The sequence below is a fragment of the Ochotona curzoniae genome, unplaced genomic scaffold (assembly GCF_017591425.1).
Source record: "Ochotona curzoniae isolate NIBS_2020 unplaced genomic scaffold, NIBS_Ocur_1.0 scaffold_3890, whole genome shotgun sequence".
NCBI classification, from domain to species: domain Eukaryota; kingdom Metazoa; phylum Chordata; class Mammalia; order Lagomorpha; family Ochotonidae; genus Ochotona; species Ochotona curzoniae.
The window spans coordinates 1,130,214-1,145,906 of NW_024467115.1; the positions used below are offsets into that span (position 1 = coordinate 1,130,214).

Consider the following 15,693-nt stretch of genomic DNA (forward strand, 5'->3'; position numbering starts at 1 on the left):
TCTTTGTATATATTAAAAGAAAGCAGACTAAGACAACATAAATTTCAAGTGGAATAGTCATTTGCAGAATAAAAATTATGCTTGCATCCTAGTTTGTGATTTATTTGTCAATTTTGTTTTGCCTGCTATATTTCTACAGTGTTTGTTGGTAGCTTTTGACAGTGGAACATGTCTTCACTCATTGATCAACTGAAATCATCTTTTGTAAGTTCATCGATGTCATTTTGTCTGTTTGCACGAGATTCAGCTTCCTCATTCCATCAAGTCTTCCAATGTGTTTATTAGGGTGCCCTGACTCCAGAACTTTCTCTGCCATCTATTCGCTTCCATTGTATGGCTGTGGAGAATATTTTTAAATTTCTTATTTTAAAATCACATCTTTCTTCTAATTGTATTTTATTCTTCTAACCTTGAAGCAAGAGTGGCAATTATAGAATAATTTCTTATTAATAAAAGTATCCTTACTGCAAACATTTCAACAAGTCAAATTTCTTTCCAGTCATTATAAGACATAATGATGGTAAATATCTGCTTTTCATTCTTACAGGAGGCCATGTCACCTAGAATAAATTCTGTTAATCTTAGATTGCAAAAATTGAATTTTGATGTAATTTAGAGGTTGTTTTTCAAGGCAATCTGTCACAAATACTGAGATATACAGTTAATTCTTTTATTGTCATGTCCTTGAATGGGACAATTGCAGTCATCTATAAGAAAGACGTCAGCCTTCACTAACAGAATTTTTTATCAATTGAAAGTAAAAGTCAGATATATTTGTCTTCTAAATGTGAGGCATGATTTATTTATCCTAAGTTCCCTGCATGCAAGTAAAAGACATAATTGCTAATCTCAGTTGATTATATATCCTTCAAATAGGTTTTAACTGTATATAGTGAAATCGGATTTTCCCAATTTGCTCTACTTAAAATATACTACACTGCATGTATAAAAATTTGTTAAATATGTGATAAAATAATGGCGTTTGATACCTTTTTATTTTGAAAAGAAACAAATTGCCAGTGTTGTACACTTCGTTTTTATTTATTTAATAGATTTTGAAGTTAAGTGTTTGCCATTTGGCCTCAGGGTTCACTAACATAATTCGAAATGGAAAGCTAAAAGCATTTTGTAATGAAAAATGTCAAAGTCATTTAAAATGCATGAAGAAAGAAAGCAGCAACATAATCATCTGAAAAAGTTCAGCACCTCTCTCTTACTATCCAAGTAGCTATTAGCAATGGTGACAACTAAAGTTGGAAATTCCCATTTAAAACTTACATCTGTCAGTTTCCTAACAATCATATCTCTTAGGATTCCTTAATTGTTCCTATCTCTTTCTCCTTCACTTCTCCAATTTCTAATCTGGAAAAATATTTACTAGTGGAAAAAGAAAACATCCTGAGATGCAGGTTGATAATATTTTCTGTTAAACTGATAACAACTAAATCTTACAGATTGAAATCAGCATGAGTAGTTATATCTCAAATGAACTAAAGGCCCTAAAAACTATTATTTGTGTGTCTGTAACCTAGGAGGCAATTCATACATACTTGCTTATTTAATCCACATTTAAAACCACTGTCTCTCCCCATTTCTCTCTTTCTCTCTCCATTTTATATTAAGTGGTAAAGCCAAGATCCAAATCTGGATCTATTCAGTTTCCAAAGTTGTGTTTGCCTTCATACACCAGGCTGTCCCCTGGAAAAACATAGCAAAGATTCTTTCATCAAATGATTTGAAGCTTGTCTTAAAGTGCATTTTCTCTCATGTAAGATGCATGCACATCTCAGTAGAGACATTGCATGATCTACACTGTGGGAGGAGAATATTATCATTACTTTCTCTGCAAACGCACCTTTATTTTTATAAGGGAAAAGTATGAGAAAGTAATTAAATGTGGCTGATATTTGACAGATGACTTGATCCTTGTGCATTCACTGCATCTGCAGTTCAGATGGCTGAGCCTTAGATGGTTGACCCTTTAAGCTGTTTAGGATTCTCTGACATATCTGTGGATGTTCTGCTATCAGAAAGGAGTCACAGTGTCTAATAATGGGTAACAAAAATGTTAAAGAAAATCTGTAGTTAAGATAGTTTAATTACTATCTTTTTATCATAGCTGGATTTCCCTAGAAGTGTCACAGCATAACTTAAGATTTTGCCTGGTAAGAGTGTTAAAAAGCAATTTGAAAGGTTCATCAACCATAACATAAATATAACAAGTTGAAGTGCAAAATCATGCAGCACATTTTAAGGTATTCCCATTAAATGGAATGACAGTTATTTAATTAGCCTCAATTAATAGTTCTTACTAATTCGATTATCAAAGCCTTTATCCCACTGGGACATGGATTCTTTTTGTAATTTTTAAGGTGACTAATATGATCATGGGAATCAAGGTGACAACATCTTTACTTCATTCTTCTCTCAACAAATAATACTGAAGGATTCCTGGCATTTCACATTGAAGTGTTTTGAAGAAACTGCAGTTTTACCACCTTGGAATAGAAGTGCAGATGCATCAGCATGTCTCAGCCAGAGGTGGATGTATTGCAACGTTAGTGGAGTTCGTAAGGGTGTCTCACTTCCACAAAGAGATACCAGGTTCTTCATTGTTTCTCCTTATTGAAATTTGTTTCACCATAATCAAAGTGATGTTTGATTTTAGCAGAAAAATGAGCAGAAAAATTTGAGCACATCATGGCCAGTTCTGGTTTCAGTTTTTCTGAGCCAAAATGCATGAAAATGAACTCTGTGCTCGCTTCTGCAGCACATATTCTGAAATTGGAACGATACAGAGATTAGCATGGCCCCTGCGCAAGGATGACACGTAAATTAAAACTCTGACCTCTTTAAATCACTCTGTCATTTACCTCTCTTTAGCTACCTCTTTTATGATTGTGATTTCTCTCTGGCCAGGAAGTGATTGTTCTTTAATTCCTGTCTTCTGAAACAGCAGAACCTTCCCTTTCCTGCCATGTCATGCTAACTTCTTCATGCCAAATTCTATCTTTTCAATTAATTTTTTAAAAGACTCAAGTTATGTTCCCCAAGACGCCTTCAGATTTGTCTCAACCTATTTTAAATTGTTTATTGAAGTTTCCTAAAAATATGTAGCAATTTTATGTGAATATAACAGGATATATAGATAATGATTATTCTGTTTAGGTAGCATCAATTACTTATTTATGTTCTTTGCCAATCAACAATTCTTAGAGGCAAGATCAAACATTCGTTTTTCCAAACGTTTAACTAGCTAGTCTTGGAAGATGTTACTCACTGATCTGTTTCTTTTTGGTGAATTCCCAAACCCACCAAGTTTACATGGTATAAATTAGCTGGTGCCACAGCTAATGGACTTGAAAATCAAATACACAAGTTTCAAGAATTGGTATATACACACTGATGTCTTCTGAAAGTCAGAGTATGGAGTGGAAGGAAACATAAAGCTCATTAATTTAGACTGAGTTACAACTTAATCACGGTACAAGACTATGGGCCAGACTGAGGAAGGAAAAGGGGGAGAAATGGTATTGAAGTGCAGAGAACACAACAGAGCACCTAGTGATGCAGACTAAACTTCAGAGAACCTGCCTAAGTGACTGCTCATTAGACAGCTGTCCTGGAGGAGAGATGAGGGAAGAATGTGCTAGAGTTGTCTATTAGTCAAGTGAAATAATTTCTCTGTACATTATAATTATGAGTAAGTATCAAGTGGATCCCCACAAAGTCTGCCCTCAGTGTCACCTGAAAATCCCCACGATTACAGCACAGCGTGGTGTTGGCATGAGGCTGTGCTCATGTAATGATTGTAACCTATGTGGTCCATCATCCCAACCGTCACTGGTTCTCATGCAAGGAACAAGGGTTTCTGGAGACAGGTAAAACCAAACAGATCTGAAATGGAGTACAAGAGGTGTCATACATTCAGACATGTTATACATGAAGAAATCCACCAAGAATGGGAAATACCCATGATCATGAGCCTTGATTAGTAATAGTGACATCTGTTTTCCTCTTCGGTACCTTTTCACTCTTCTGTGCTGTCTGTCTGGACTTAAAACATACAACATCCATGAGCATTTTCGAATCATCCTTTCACACAGTAGCTTCAAGTATCTCCTTTGCTTAATGTTGTGTGGGTTTCCTTGTAGCTTGCTGGGTTTCTTCCACCTAAGAAGAAAAGCAAAACACAATAGATACCACAGAATAAAAAAAAAAAGAAAAAGAAAAAGAAAAAGAAAGGGAAGAAATCCCAGTTAAAAGTTAAACTTCTAAAAGTGTATATTTGCTTCATGCCTAATTATCTTATTACTGAGAAGTTCAGTTGATGCTTAAATCAATTAAACCTTTAGACAAGGAACTGTTAGAAGTCAATGACCTGATTTCTGTGAACAAGAAACTTGTTAGAGACCATAGAAGAACATGTTTCTCCCACATTCAAATGGCATTGGTTTTGGTACAGGCAGTGAGTAGCAGCTGCATTTGCACACATGAAGTCAGATGCTGATTCAGATATGCAGTGACTTGCCTGGGAATAAGTAACAGATGAAGATCTTGCAGCTCTATCAGAAAGGTAGATACACTCTAGTTCAAACTGATAACATAATTGACTCACTCATGCCAAAGAATTACAAAGGAATATGATTATGTCACACTAGCTTGAAATTCTTCAGTATTTCATGCAATTCTTCATACCATTTGAAAGAATGCATTCTTATAAGAAAGAATTCAATCCATGCTTTATTTTAACTATTATTTTGAATATATACTTTGTAAACAAGTTTATTTTAAAAATCCTAAGTCTCTCTTTCTTTAACAGAACAAAGTGCCAATGATAATGGTTATGTTAGGCTTTATGAATACAAGCTCAGTTATAACAGGTATTCAGCTTTGAGCAGCATTATTTTTACTGAGACTCATGCATTTTTCATTGTCTAGTACTTCTGAATTTAAATTAGATAGGATGTCCTTCTAAATGCATAAACAAAAAAAAGATGAAAATGTGTATTATACCTTCCTCTCCATTTCTGCTACTAAAATTATAGGGACTGTGCATCTTATGTTAGAATGCATCTGTTGTGCTATTCTATGTACTGTATGAATAACAAACAGCTCACTGTGCAAAATTCCACACAACACCATATTTAGCATCATTTTTTGCATGAAAACACCTTACCAAGCTTGTTCAGAAATGCACCAGAAAATAGCTTATTAATCTCCGTGTTTAACTGGCAGATGGAATACAGTGAAAAACAAGGGTGTTTTTGCCTTCAGAGCTAGTAGTTTTTCAAGATAAGATAAGCAGCCATCTTTCAAATCATTCCAAGACTATCCCCTTTTCATTTACAAATATTTTTTCGTTCGTAAATCTATTTGTTTATTCATTCTGTTTTTTTTTTTTTCATCATCTGTATTCTGTACAACAGTCATTGAAGTACTAGGAATGTGATGAGTAAGATACACGGCCTGCTGTTCAGGAGTTCAAAAACTACATAGTATGATAAGTGTAAGTAGAGATGGGGACATATAGATTAGGACATCTGACTCATCCTTGAAGCAAAGAAAGGCATGATGTAACAAGGACTTGGGCCAGCAGATTCCTTCTGATTGAATGCAATTTAAAGGCAAGGGGAGATAACAAGTGAACCAGAGATCATAAAACTCAGAAGCAGAGCTAGAGAGAACATTTCTGTGTAAAGGATACCGGATAAAATTTTCCTAGACTATCACAGAATTTTAAAAAAAAGAGTTCAATGGAGGTAAGAAGCAGGACAGAAGACATGGTCAGCCAATTGTCATCATATAGATAATTAGGGTGGGTTTTTATTTTACATTTTTATTTATTTGCTTTTTCATTTTATGATCGAAGACTAGTAATTAGTGCAGATGTGAACTGCAAGATCTAATTGCATACAATCGAGAAGGGACTGATGAGCTAATCTGATGTAAAAAAAAAAAACCAAAAACTCCTTCCCTTCCTTCCTGTTTTACATGTCAAGTTCATTAACATAACCAATAACACCATAATTTGCATTCCCTGTCCAATCACACCAGCAGCAGATGAATAGCATACCACTAATTAAAAAGCAAAAATTGAATACAGCAGTTTCGCTATTTTGTTTGATGAAAGAAACAAGAATAAGCTTGCATCAACCTCTTGTTGAAAGGCACACATTATATACAACCTTGATTAAAGAATTTCCACCAGTGATTCTGACAAAATATTTTATCTTTATCATCTCCCCAATGTGGAAATCAGCCACTTATGCTTCTAGCATTATGCTCTATGTGCTCTGGAAAAGCAGATATTTTATTCTTTGGTTCAGTCATAGGGTGGGTAGCATAATGGTAAGATAGTTTAGTAGTTAAGATTCTGGAGTGTGGAATTCTGTAGCCTAATTTACATCCAAACTCTTTTGTTGTTGGTTTTGTAACTATAGAATGGAACAGTGATATCAGTCTTTTATGGTTCTTTTGAGATTAAATGAGATAGTGCGCATAAACTTAAGCCCAGGATTTAGCATACTGTAAGAAACATATTATATAGGAATTGTTATTGCTATTTTACCTTAACTATCTCCATTTTATACTAAATTATTTTGGAATCCAGCTCCAAAACTTTGACTTAATAACTCTTCAATGACAAAAAATGTTCCTACATATTAATCTTTCTATTCAGAGTGTGACTTGTAGAATACTAGTTTATAGCATGTATACATAGGAAATTTATTCTGCCATAGATGATATATCTTTTTTGTGTTTAAATTTTGTTCCGTAAAAACACCAGATATTGTCAATGTTTTGAACACCACAATTGTAACGTCAAGAGATGTAGGAATGAACCCATCACAGCAGTTGCTTGCACTTTTCCAAAAGGGACACACTTTGTACAGAAACTTCCTAACATGCATGCTCTGCGGCAGGAGCTACTCTGATACGCTGGACTTCACTTTGCCCACTTCTACTTCCTTGAAGGAGGCCAAGCAATAAGCAAATAATCAAGACTGAACCAATGTTAAGATAATTCAAATCTAAATTAATATAAAAGTCATTTTAACCATTACAATTTTAATTATTTTTATGACTGTTTTATGTGGTGACCACATTTCTTCAAAACAATTCTTTGTCTTCTTTAAAACTCTTCAAACTCAACATCTATTGTGATTCACATCATCTTTTGTGATTCTTATCATCTTATTACTCTATTATTATCATCTTATTATCATCTTATACCCTACCCCTCCCATCAGTGACACTCTCTGTTTCCATGGCACCAAAATTGCACTGATCTTCTCCATTTAACAAAAACTGATTTTTGAGAAACTGGCTGTGACGACAAATCAGCTCTTACCAATATCTCTTGCCAATATCACCATTTCTTTGGCTTCCTTGACACCAGCAACTACCCTGGTCATCTTGTGAGCCCTCTAACCATTTCTGATTCCAGTGATCCAAGTTTTTCCTCACTCCCAACTCCAATCTTGCCTCCCCAAGGATTATTCCTAAGGCCCTCTTATTTTGCTATCTTACTTTCACTTCCTTGTTAATATGATCTGTTTTCAAAAGTTGGAACATCCCTTTCATGAGTCTAGCCTCCACCTATTACTCTTCTTACTGTCCTGTCTATTCAACTCTTTGTGCTCCTTATACTGCCAGAACTCCTGGAAGTTCATCTGACAGCTCAAGCTCAATATACCTGAAACATCAACTTTCCTTCTCATGATTTTTATCAGGTTTGAAACTTGTGTTAAACAACCCTAAAAATCTTGGAGTTAGTTCTGGTGCTTGACTCTACCTCTGCCTTTCTTCATTTTAGTTACTCTTTCATTCCCAAAGCCTCCCTATACCTACCTCTGCATTGTCTGAATCCCTCCACTCTCCTTGTCTTCTGAAAGGTGTTGCCCTGCTGTAGGTAGAATGAAGGGCATTGTATAAGCTTCACAGCCTGGTGGAGGCGAAAGCAGCATAAAGGCAGCAATTACAATGCAATGAAATAGAAGTAATAAAGGAGATGTGTCCCTGGGAAGAAAGAGTAAGGAACATATGAGCCAAATCTTGAAGGATGAATAGGGTTCAGCCTGACAAAGGCACAATGAACATTCTGGAAATAATAATATGTACGAAAGAGTGTCAGCAAAGAAGACCATGACTCATTGTTGAAGTGCAAGGAGCTCTGTCTGCCTGCAATTCTGCCTTCACTGAGGAAAAGTACTGGCGAGGATGAGGTGAAGCTCCAGGGGTGGCAGGGGAGAGGACGAGATGTCAGGACGTTGCTGCTGTCCTGGTGCTGTGTAACAGAATCCCGAGAAGCCCCATGTGCTTAGTCAATATCATTTGTTATTTCTTACAGCACTACAGCTGTTCAAAATCTTATGCTGTTTCACCTGTGCTTCATGAAGCACAGGTCGGCATTGGCATTGTTTCCCTGGGCCAGGAGGATCCAAACTCCACTCCAATGTTCAGCTCAGGCTGTGGTGACTGATTACATTTCTCTTTGGTTTGCTCCATGGTCTCTCAATACACAGTAGCCTCCTTCTGTCCTAAAACAGGTCAAAGATGAACACTGCATTTTTCCTTATGGCCTTGGCACAGTCTTGTGACATTTCTTCTCCCTATCTTCTAACGGTCAAAGCAAGCCCAACTTGGCTTCCAGAACCAGAAAACTGAGGCTCAACTCCCTTTAGGAGGAGCACACAAATGTAAGGGAGCTGTTATCTTTGTAGATGGTCTACCACAGGGCTTACAGATGGCACCAACCTCAAGTGCACCTTTTGCATGAATTTAATAGCAAACTGACATTTTAGACTTGTGTTGAAAAATGTGTCTTTGGGGCCCAGTGCGGTGACCTCATGGCTTAAGTCCTCGCCTTGCACTTGCCAGGATCCCATATGGGCACCGGTTCTAATCCCAGCAGCCCCACTTCCCATCCAGCTCCCTGTTTGTTGCCTGGAAGAACGGCTGAGGATAGCCCAAAGCCTTGGGATTCTGCACCAGCATGGAAGACCCAGAAGAAGCTCCTGGCTTCAGATCAGCTCAGCTCCTGCTGTTGTGGCCACTTTAGGAATGAATCAGAGGACAGCAGATCTTCCTCTTTGTCTCCTCTCCTCTAGGAATAAATGAGTTTCCAATAAAAATAAATAAGTATATTTTTAAAACGTGTTTTTGATTCTAATGTACAGGTTAAATTAAGTGCTCATGGGCCAGTACCTGGAAATACGTCAACCTTAGGAAAATGCCCTCTGTGAGCCCATAAGCCTTGACATGATTTTAACTTTCTATGGAAACAGATAGAATCAATACATTGTAACTGATAGTTTTCTTTTCTCCTGGCAAAAATACCATGTAAGTACTTCCCAAGGGCTCTGTACTGCACCCCCCGCCCCAACCACCACCACAGAATGGAAGGGATTCCCTTTAACCATAGGGGAGGAAATGCTGCAAATGCTCTTCCTAAAATGTTTTGGTTTTAAAGAACTACTTCTTACCTTACAGTGTTGTTTCTGTGAATAAAGCATAATAACCAGATGATACTTTTGCAGGGCAGAGTTATGATGGGAAGCTCAGAAATCTGTTTTGTGGTTCTAAAGGCTTTTCAGTATCAAAGCATGTGTGTATGACCATACAGTGAGGGTGGGTGTTTTGTTTCTTTGAAAAATGAATGCTTCAACTCGTGCTTATATTTTCCATGGTGTGATTAATATGGAAAGGAGCCATGAAAAAGCCTCAGAAAATATTGCATAATTTGTAAGCTTTGATTATGCTACCAGGAAACGCAAGCTCCTTTCTGAGCACCGATGTTAATGTGTAAGCTGTTGTAATTTGGGCAGAAGAGAGCCTAATGCTTAGAGACATCATGCTTTTTCAAACTTCCTAGAGCTAATTGAGATCCAGGTTCTGAGAACAGACAGGGCCCAGCCTTTTGAGGTTTCAGGAGTTCATAGATTCCTTTCACTTGGGTGATTAAGGATCCAGGCCTCACTGGACTGAGAACCTGAGGATGAGGCCAAAATACAGTCCCTGCTAGGCAGTGTTCAGACATTGAGCATCATTGAACACCTGGTTAATACCAAGTGAGCATCAAGATGAGGAGCTTTGATGTGATGCCCATTCTCCTCCCAACCCACTCCCACTCCACAGGTCCAGGGTACAGCATTTAAAGCCGGTTTTCTTTGTGAGATTTTGTCTTAAATTCCAATTTTCCACTTCCTAGCTATATAATTATGATAACTACTTTAAGCCTTGGTTTCCATCATTGTAAAATCTTAGTAATAATTGTACCCTTTCTCATAGGATTACTGTGATGGATTAAAAGAAAGTATTTATAGCACTTACCTAGTGTTCAGGAGGAGTGCCAAATAAACTCTAAGTACTGTTGTTTTAATGACTTCTCTGCTGATCTTTGCTGTGTTTCTCTTTATTTCTCAGGGAGATGTTAATCTCAGTGGCCCTGGGCCAAGTGTTATCCCTTCTTATTTGTGGAATTGGCTTGACCAGCAAGTACCTGGCTGAAGATTTTCATGCCAACACACCAGTCTTCCAGAGTTTTCTCAATTACATCCTTCTCTTCTTGGTGTATACTACCACATTGGCTGTCAGACAAGGTAAGTTTGCAAAAGCACCAGAAATGAATAGTCACCATTAGATCCCTTTTTGTCATGTATAAAGGTAAGACATTTGAAAACTCCAAATCTTATTTTCTGTTTCTCAGCAATACTGCAAACTAAATGAATAAATAAATCACTAAGAACACAAATGCCTGAATTCAGCAGGTCATAAGAAATACAGTACAGGCAGAAATGCACAATTGCTCACTCTGTGAATTCCTCTTAACAGTCCTTGTACCTCTCAATGAATCTGAATACAGGTTTTCCTGGATCCTGGAGCAGGTGCAGTTGCAGCTATCCTAAATAATACTTAGTTGTGAGACATATGAGGGAATTACAAAGAAACAAATGTTATTTGAGAAAGTGACAAAAAGATAAGTAAAATAGCAAACATAGCACTTCTGACAGCAATGCAGGGCAAAGTAAACTATCACAAGTAAAAATAAGGAAAACAACAAAATATGCCCTCTGAGTGTCAAGGCAACAGACACTTTTCTAAGGAGCACTGGCAGTTGGAAGACTTCAGGTATATACCTCGAGGACATGTCTTACAGCCTTATAATTACATCAGTGGTATAAAAAAATAGCCAACAATTTTCCCCCAAATAAGTAGCTGTTGAGAAACAGTCATTATAAGGTTGAATGAAAGCTATGCATTTAATAATAATTATGCTGTTTAATCAATCCTGGTAAGCTCATATTTTATAAAAAAAATGTTTAAAGAACTGCTTGTAATTTATATATGCCCTTATTTGGATTCTAAACATTGGATTTTAGCTGTGTGTCATGTGTGATTTTAAAGCTAATAATTAATAATTTTGCATTGTATAAATGTGTTATCTAAAAGTTATTCACACCATTTTATCATGGGTGTCTTGAATTAAAACAAGATCCCTAGAAGAATAGAAATGGTAGCAGCCCAAAGACTAGGAGCAGCAAGGGATTTGGAGGCAAGAAAAGGCAAAAGAGGCCTGAGGAAATTCTGATGATCCCAGGCACTGATGGAATCTCTAGAAGGCTCCATAGAGATTGTACCATTGCCTCAGGTCATTAACATATGTGTGACTGTGTCTTTTGTAGAATACTTACTCTGAGTGTTTGTTATTTTAAACTTCTTCAGAGGTTTGACTACGCTAACATTAAGCTCACATCTGGAAATCAGTATAATAATCACATTAATATTGCACAAGCTATTTAAATGCTATCTCCTGGAAACAGAGTAACCTTTTTATTTAGGCATCTCAAGATGTAGGAGGAAATAAAAACAAAGGAAAAACGAAGAGTCTGGTGTATACAGGGAGATCTCTCATAGCCACAGTTCCACTGCGCTTTCCAATGTGCTCGGATGGCTGCACTTTGGGTCTGAGCAGGGTTCTGGTTATCCTACGTGTCCCAGCATAAAGAAGCATCGCCTACCCTGCTGGGCCCACATGTTAATTTTATTTATTTATTTTCTTTCTTTATTACATTTTATGACAGTTTCATAAGCTCTGGTATTCCCCAGCCCCTTCCTGTACCCTCCCCCATTGGTGGATTCCTCCACCTTATTGCAGTATTACAGTACAATTCCAGTCATAATTCTTTCATGGCAACCATGTACCATGGATAGAGTCCAGCATCTTATTGTCCAGATTGATTCAACAGTTTCTTGGGGAGACCATCGCTGGTCTGAAGTCAGAGCTGGCAGAATATCATCCCAACCAATTAAAAGCCATAACTTAGCATCAACAACGGTTTTCAACCTTATGGAGTTAATTGACATAGTACTGGGTGATCAATATGATTAGAAAATGCAAGTTCTTATCCACATCCTATGATTACTTCATTGACATTTCAATTTTAGTATATACACAACTGGCTGCTGCTATACACCTTAAAATGGCTATAGGGTACTATTCAGCTGTCTCGTATCTATTTTCATTTTTGTATTTAGTAGTTTATAGTGTTGAAGCATAATCTTTACTGAACTTGGTAGATTTTGGGATAGTCCATGCTGGCTTATACCTCTAACAAGGCATTTGTAAAGAGTTGACGTACAGAACAGTTTTAGGAGGGGTTTGCAGAGAAATCTTCAATACCTTAGTGAGGAGTAATTTATCTTTGCATCCTACCTAATAAGGTATATGTGAGTCCAAGCTGACCGTTTCCTGCCTGGTACTGAGCTTTCCTTGTTGTTCTCTGTCTATCTAACCTAACTTCTTTTGGGGTTGGGGGCGGCCTGCGGAGCGACCCTGATGGTCATTGCAAGAGAGTGTGGGGATCCAAAGTTGGAACTAGGTAAGGACCAGAGAAAGTTCCTCTCCCTAGCCCTGAAGAGAGTTTACTGTTCTTCTGTTTCTGTGGGCCGCTCAGGGTTCCTGGCTGTTGTTCCAATGACATTGGTTCCTGCGAGGAAGGATTTGGGCTTCTTCCATCCCATGTGGGAAATCCAAGTGGGAGTGGATGACCTCCGAGTTCTTGGCCTCCAAAGGCACTCCAGTTCCCCGTGGTCTCCTTGGCAGTTGGGATATAGTCCTTGGTGCCCATACTGATGGTCCTTGGTGAGGATCTGGGAGTCTCCAGGGTTGGGATACAATCCTCCTCCTGTCCCCCTGCTCCACTCTGGGGTCCCGCCCCTGTTCTGTGCATATGACCTTCTGTTAAGAGGTTGTCAGGATCGTTCTTGATTCCGCCTGTATGTCTTTGTAGTTTTACTATGGCCAAATGCTGATTCTAGTCTGTTGTCTATAAGTTACCTGTTGTGTTCCTTATAAGTTATACTTCACATCTTCCTCACACATTCTAGGAAGATGGAAGATTTCCCTGCTCTCCCTCCCCATTACCGAGTAGCATAGGGTCTTAAACATATATTAGGTTTTACAATTCTTTGATGTAGATCATAAGTAATCTGACTCACATTGATTGTTGGTTCATTGGTTACATCACAATATCTTATTGCATGTGATACAAGCTGTTTGAGGTGCATGTTGGTTTCTTTTGTAACAGGTGTTTTGGATATATTCCTAGGAGTGCTATTGCTGGATCATATGGTATGCAGATTTTGAGTTGTTTGAGTGTTCTCCAGACTGATTTCCATAGAGGCTGTACCAACCTGCATTCCCACCAGCAATGGAGTAAGGTTCCCTTTTCCCCACATCCTCAGCATCAAGTGTTGTTGGTGGTTTTTTGTGTGTGAGCCACTCTTACTGGAGTTAGGTGGTACCTCATTATTGTCTTAATTTGGATTTCCCTTATTGCCAGGGAACTTGAGCATTTTTTCATATGTTTGCCATTTGGATTTGTTCCTTTGTGAAATGTCTACCCATTTCCCGTGTCCATTTCTTGAGTGGTTTGTTTGTTTTGGTGTTTTGGTTGTTCTGGAGATCTTTGTATATTCTGGAGATTAGCCTTCTATTGCCTTTGTAGTGTGCAAAGATCCTCTCCCATTCTGTGGGTTGTTTTTTTACTTTGTTGATTGTTTCGCTTGCTTTACAGAAGCTTCTTAGTTTGATGAGGTCCCATTTGTTTATCTTGGTCTTGATTGCTGTTGCTTTTGGTGTTCTTTGTAGGAAGTCAGGGCCTACACCTACATCTTGCAGGGTGTTTCCAACATTTTCCTCCAAAAGCTTGAAGGTTTCTGGATGTAGGTTTAGGACTTTTTTTCCATGTAGATTTGATCTTAGTGTATGGTGAGAGATGTGGATTTATCTTCTTGTCTCTGCAGGCTATTAACCAGTTGTTCCAACAGCATTTATTGAAGAGACCTTCCCATTTGCATGGATTGTCATCTGTTTTTTGTCAAAGATTATTTGACTGTATCTGCGTGGGTTCTCTTCTGTTGTTTCTATTCTGCTCCATTGATCCTCCTCTCTATTTTTGTGCCAGTACCAGGCTGTTTTGATAACCACCGCCCTATAGTATGTCCAGAGGTCTGGAACTGTGATTCCCCCTGTTAACTTCATATTCTTCAGGATGGATCGAGCTATTCATGGTTTTTCCACATGTTAATTTTATGCCACCTTGGTCACATCATAGCAAGAAGGTAGACATCAGAATATGTTTTTAATCAAATGTGTCTTTATAATTTCACTCATACAGCCTCTAAAAATTTATGATTGTCACCCTTGAACAGAAAGTGATAAATGAAAAAAGCACTTTAAAAGCATTAAAGATAATGTTGTTACAAAAACCCTGCCAAAATTTGACTTCAAAGTTAGACTGAATTCTCCTTATCAAATTTGCATTGGACCACTGATCAAAGAGACTGAAGCAAGAAGTTCTAATATAAGATCCAGAATGAACTGGAGCTTTGAACGTGCCCTTGAATATTGATTTATGCAAAAATTGGGATATCTGTTGAATAAATGTTATGTCTATTTTTTTTCATGATTGCAACTTGATTTACTTCCAGATGGTTCAAAATTTTGAGAAGGTGTTTACTGTTCACAGAGAAAGACTTCAGTAACAAAACTTCAAAAATGCAGTTTGGTTAACAGTATATTCAATTTGAAAATTAATTTATGTACAACTTAGATAGCTATTATCTTGATCATTTTGTTTTAGCAAACTGCAACTTTAAGAAGTTACTCAGGAAATTAGAATGTACCTATTGAAGCACTGCTAAAAAATCCTAAAATTCATATTGTCTATGCAAAGTGGGACTGTAGGAATGTGACCAAAAAATATAATGAAGCTTCCAAAAACTTGGATTTGCCTAGGAAGTTCTCGAAAGAGAAGAAAAACAGGCCAGGGTCCTACTGAGGATTAGCTGGGTCTTCAATTAGAAGCCAAAAGTATGATAGACATTTAAAAGCAAGGTAAAAATTAAATATGTTTTTTAAATCAGGAAAACATATAGTGTCAAACTCTGTCCACAAACTTTTCTTATCAGAGGTCTTTCTGCTTCCCAGAACTACTGCAACCATAAATAACTAACATTCCTCCTTTGGCAACTATAAAATTTTTAAATAGTAATTTCCCTTCTTTCCTCTCCTACAATTTTACTGTATATTTGCCTCCTTAATTCCTTTTCATTTTCCACCAACAATTTCATTATTGGTGAGGAAAGTGGAGATCGTAGGGTAAAGTTGGATGCTGAAGGTAAAAA

The 15,693-nt window shown here is 37.4% G+C and overlaps 1 protein-coding gene and 1 pseudogene across 1 annotated transcript in view; both read left to right on the forward strand.

Moving 5' to 3' along the window:
• SLC35F1 (solute carrier family 35 member F1) overlaps window positions 1-15,693 on the forward strand; it is a 398,948-nt gene that overhangs the window by 210,357 nt on the left and 172,898 nt on the right. Inside the window, exon 2 of the mRNA XM_040965276.1 lies at window positions 10,429-10,604. Coding sequence (XP_040821210.1) covers window positions 10,429-10,604 — 176 coding nt within the window. The remainder of the gene's footprint in view (window positions 1-10,428; window positions 10,605-15,693) is intronic.
• Window positions 2,755-2,855, forward strand: LOC121146322 (annotated as a pseudogene).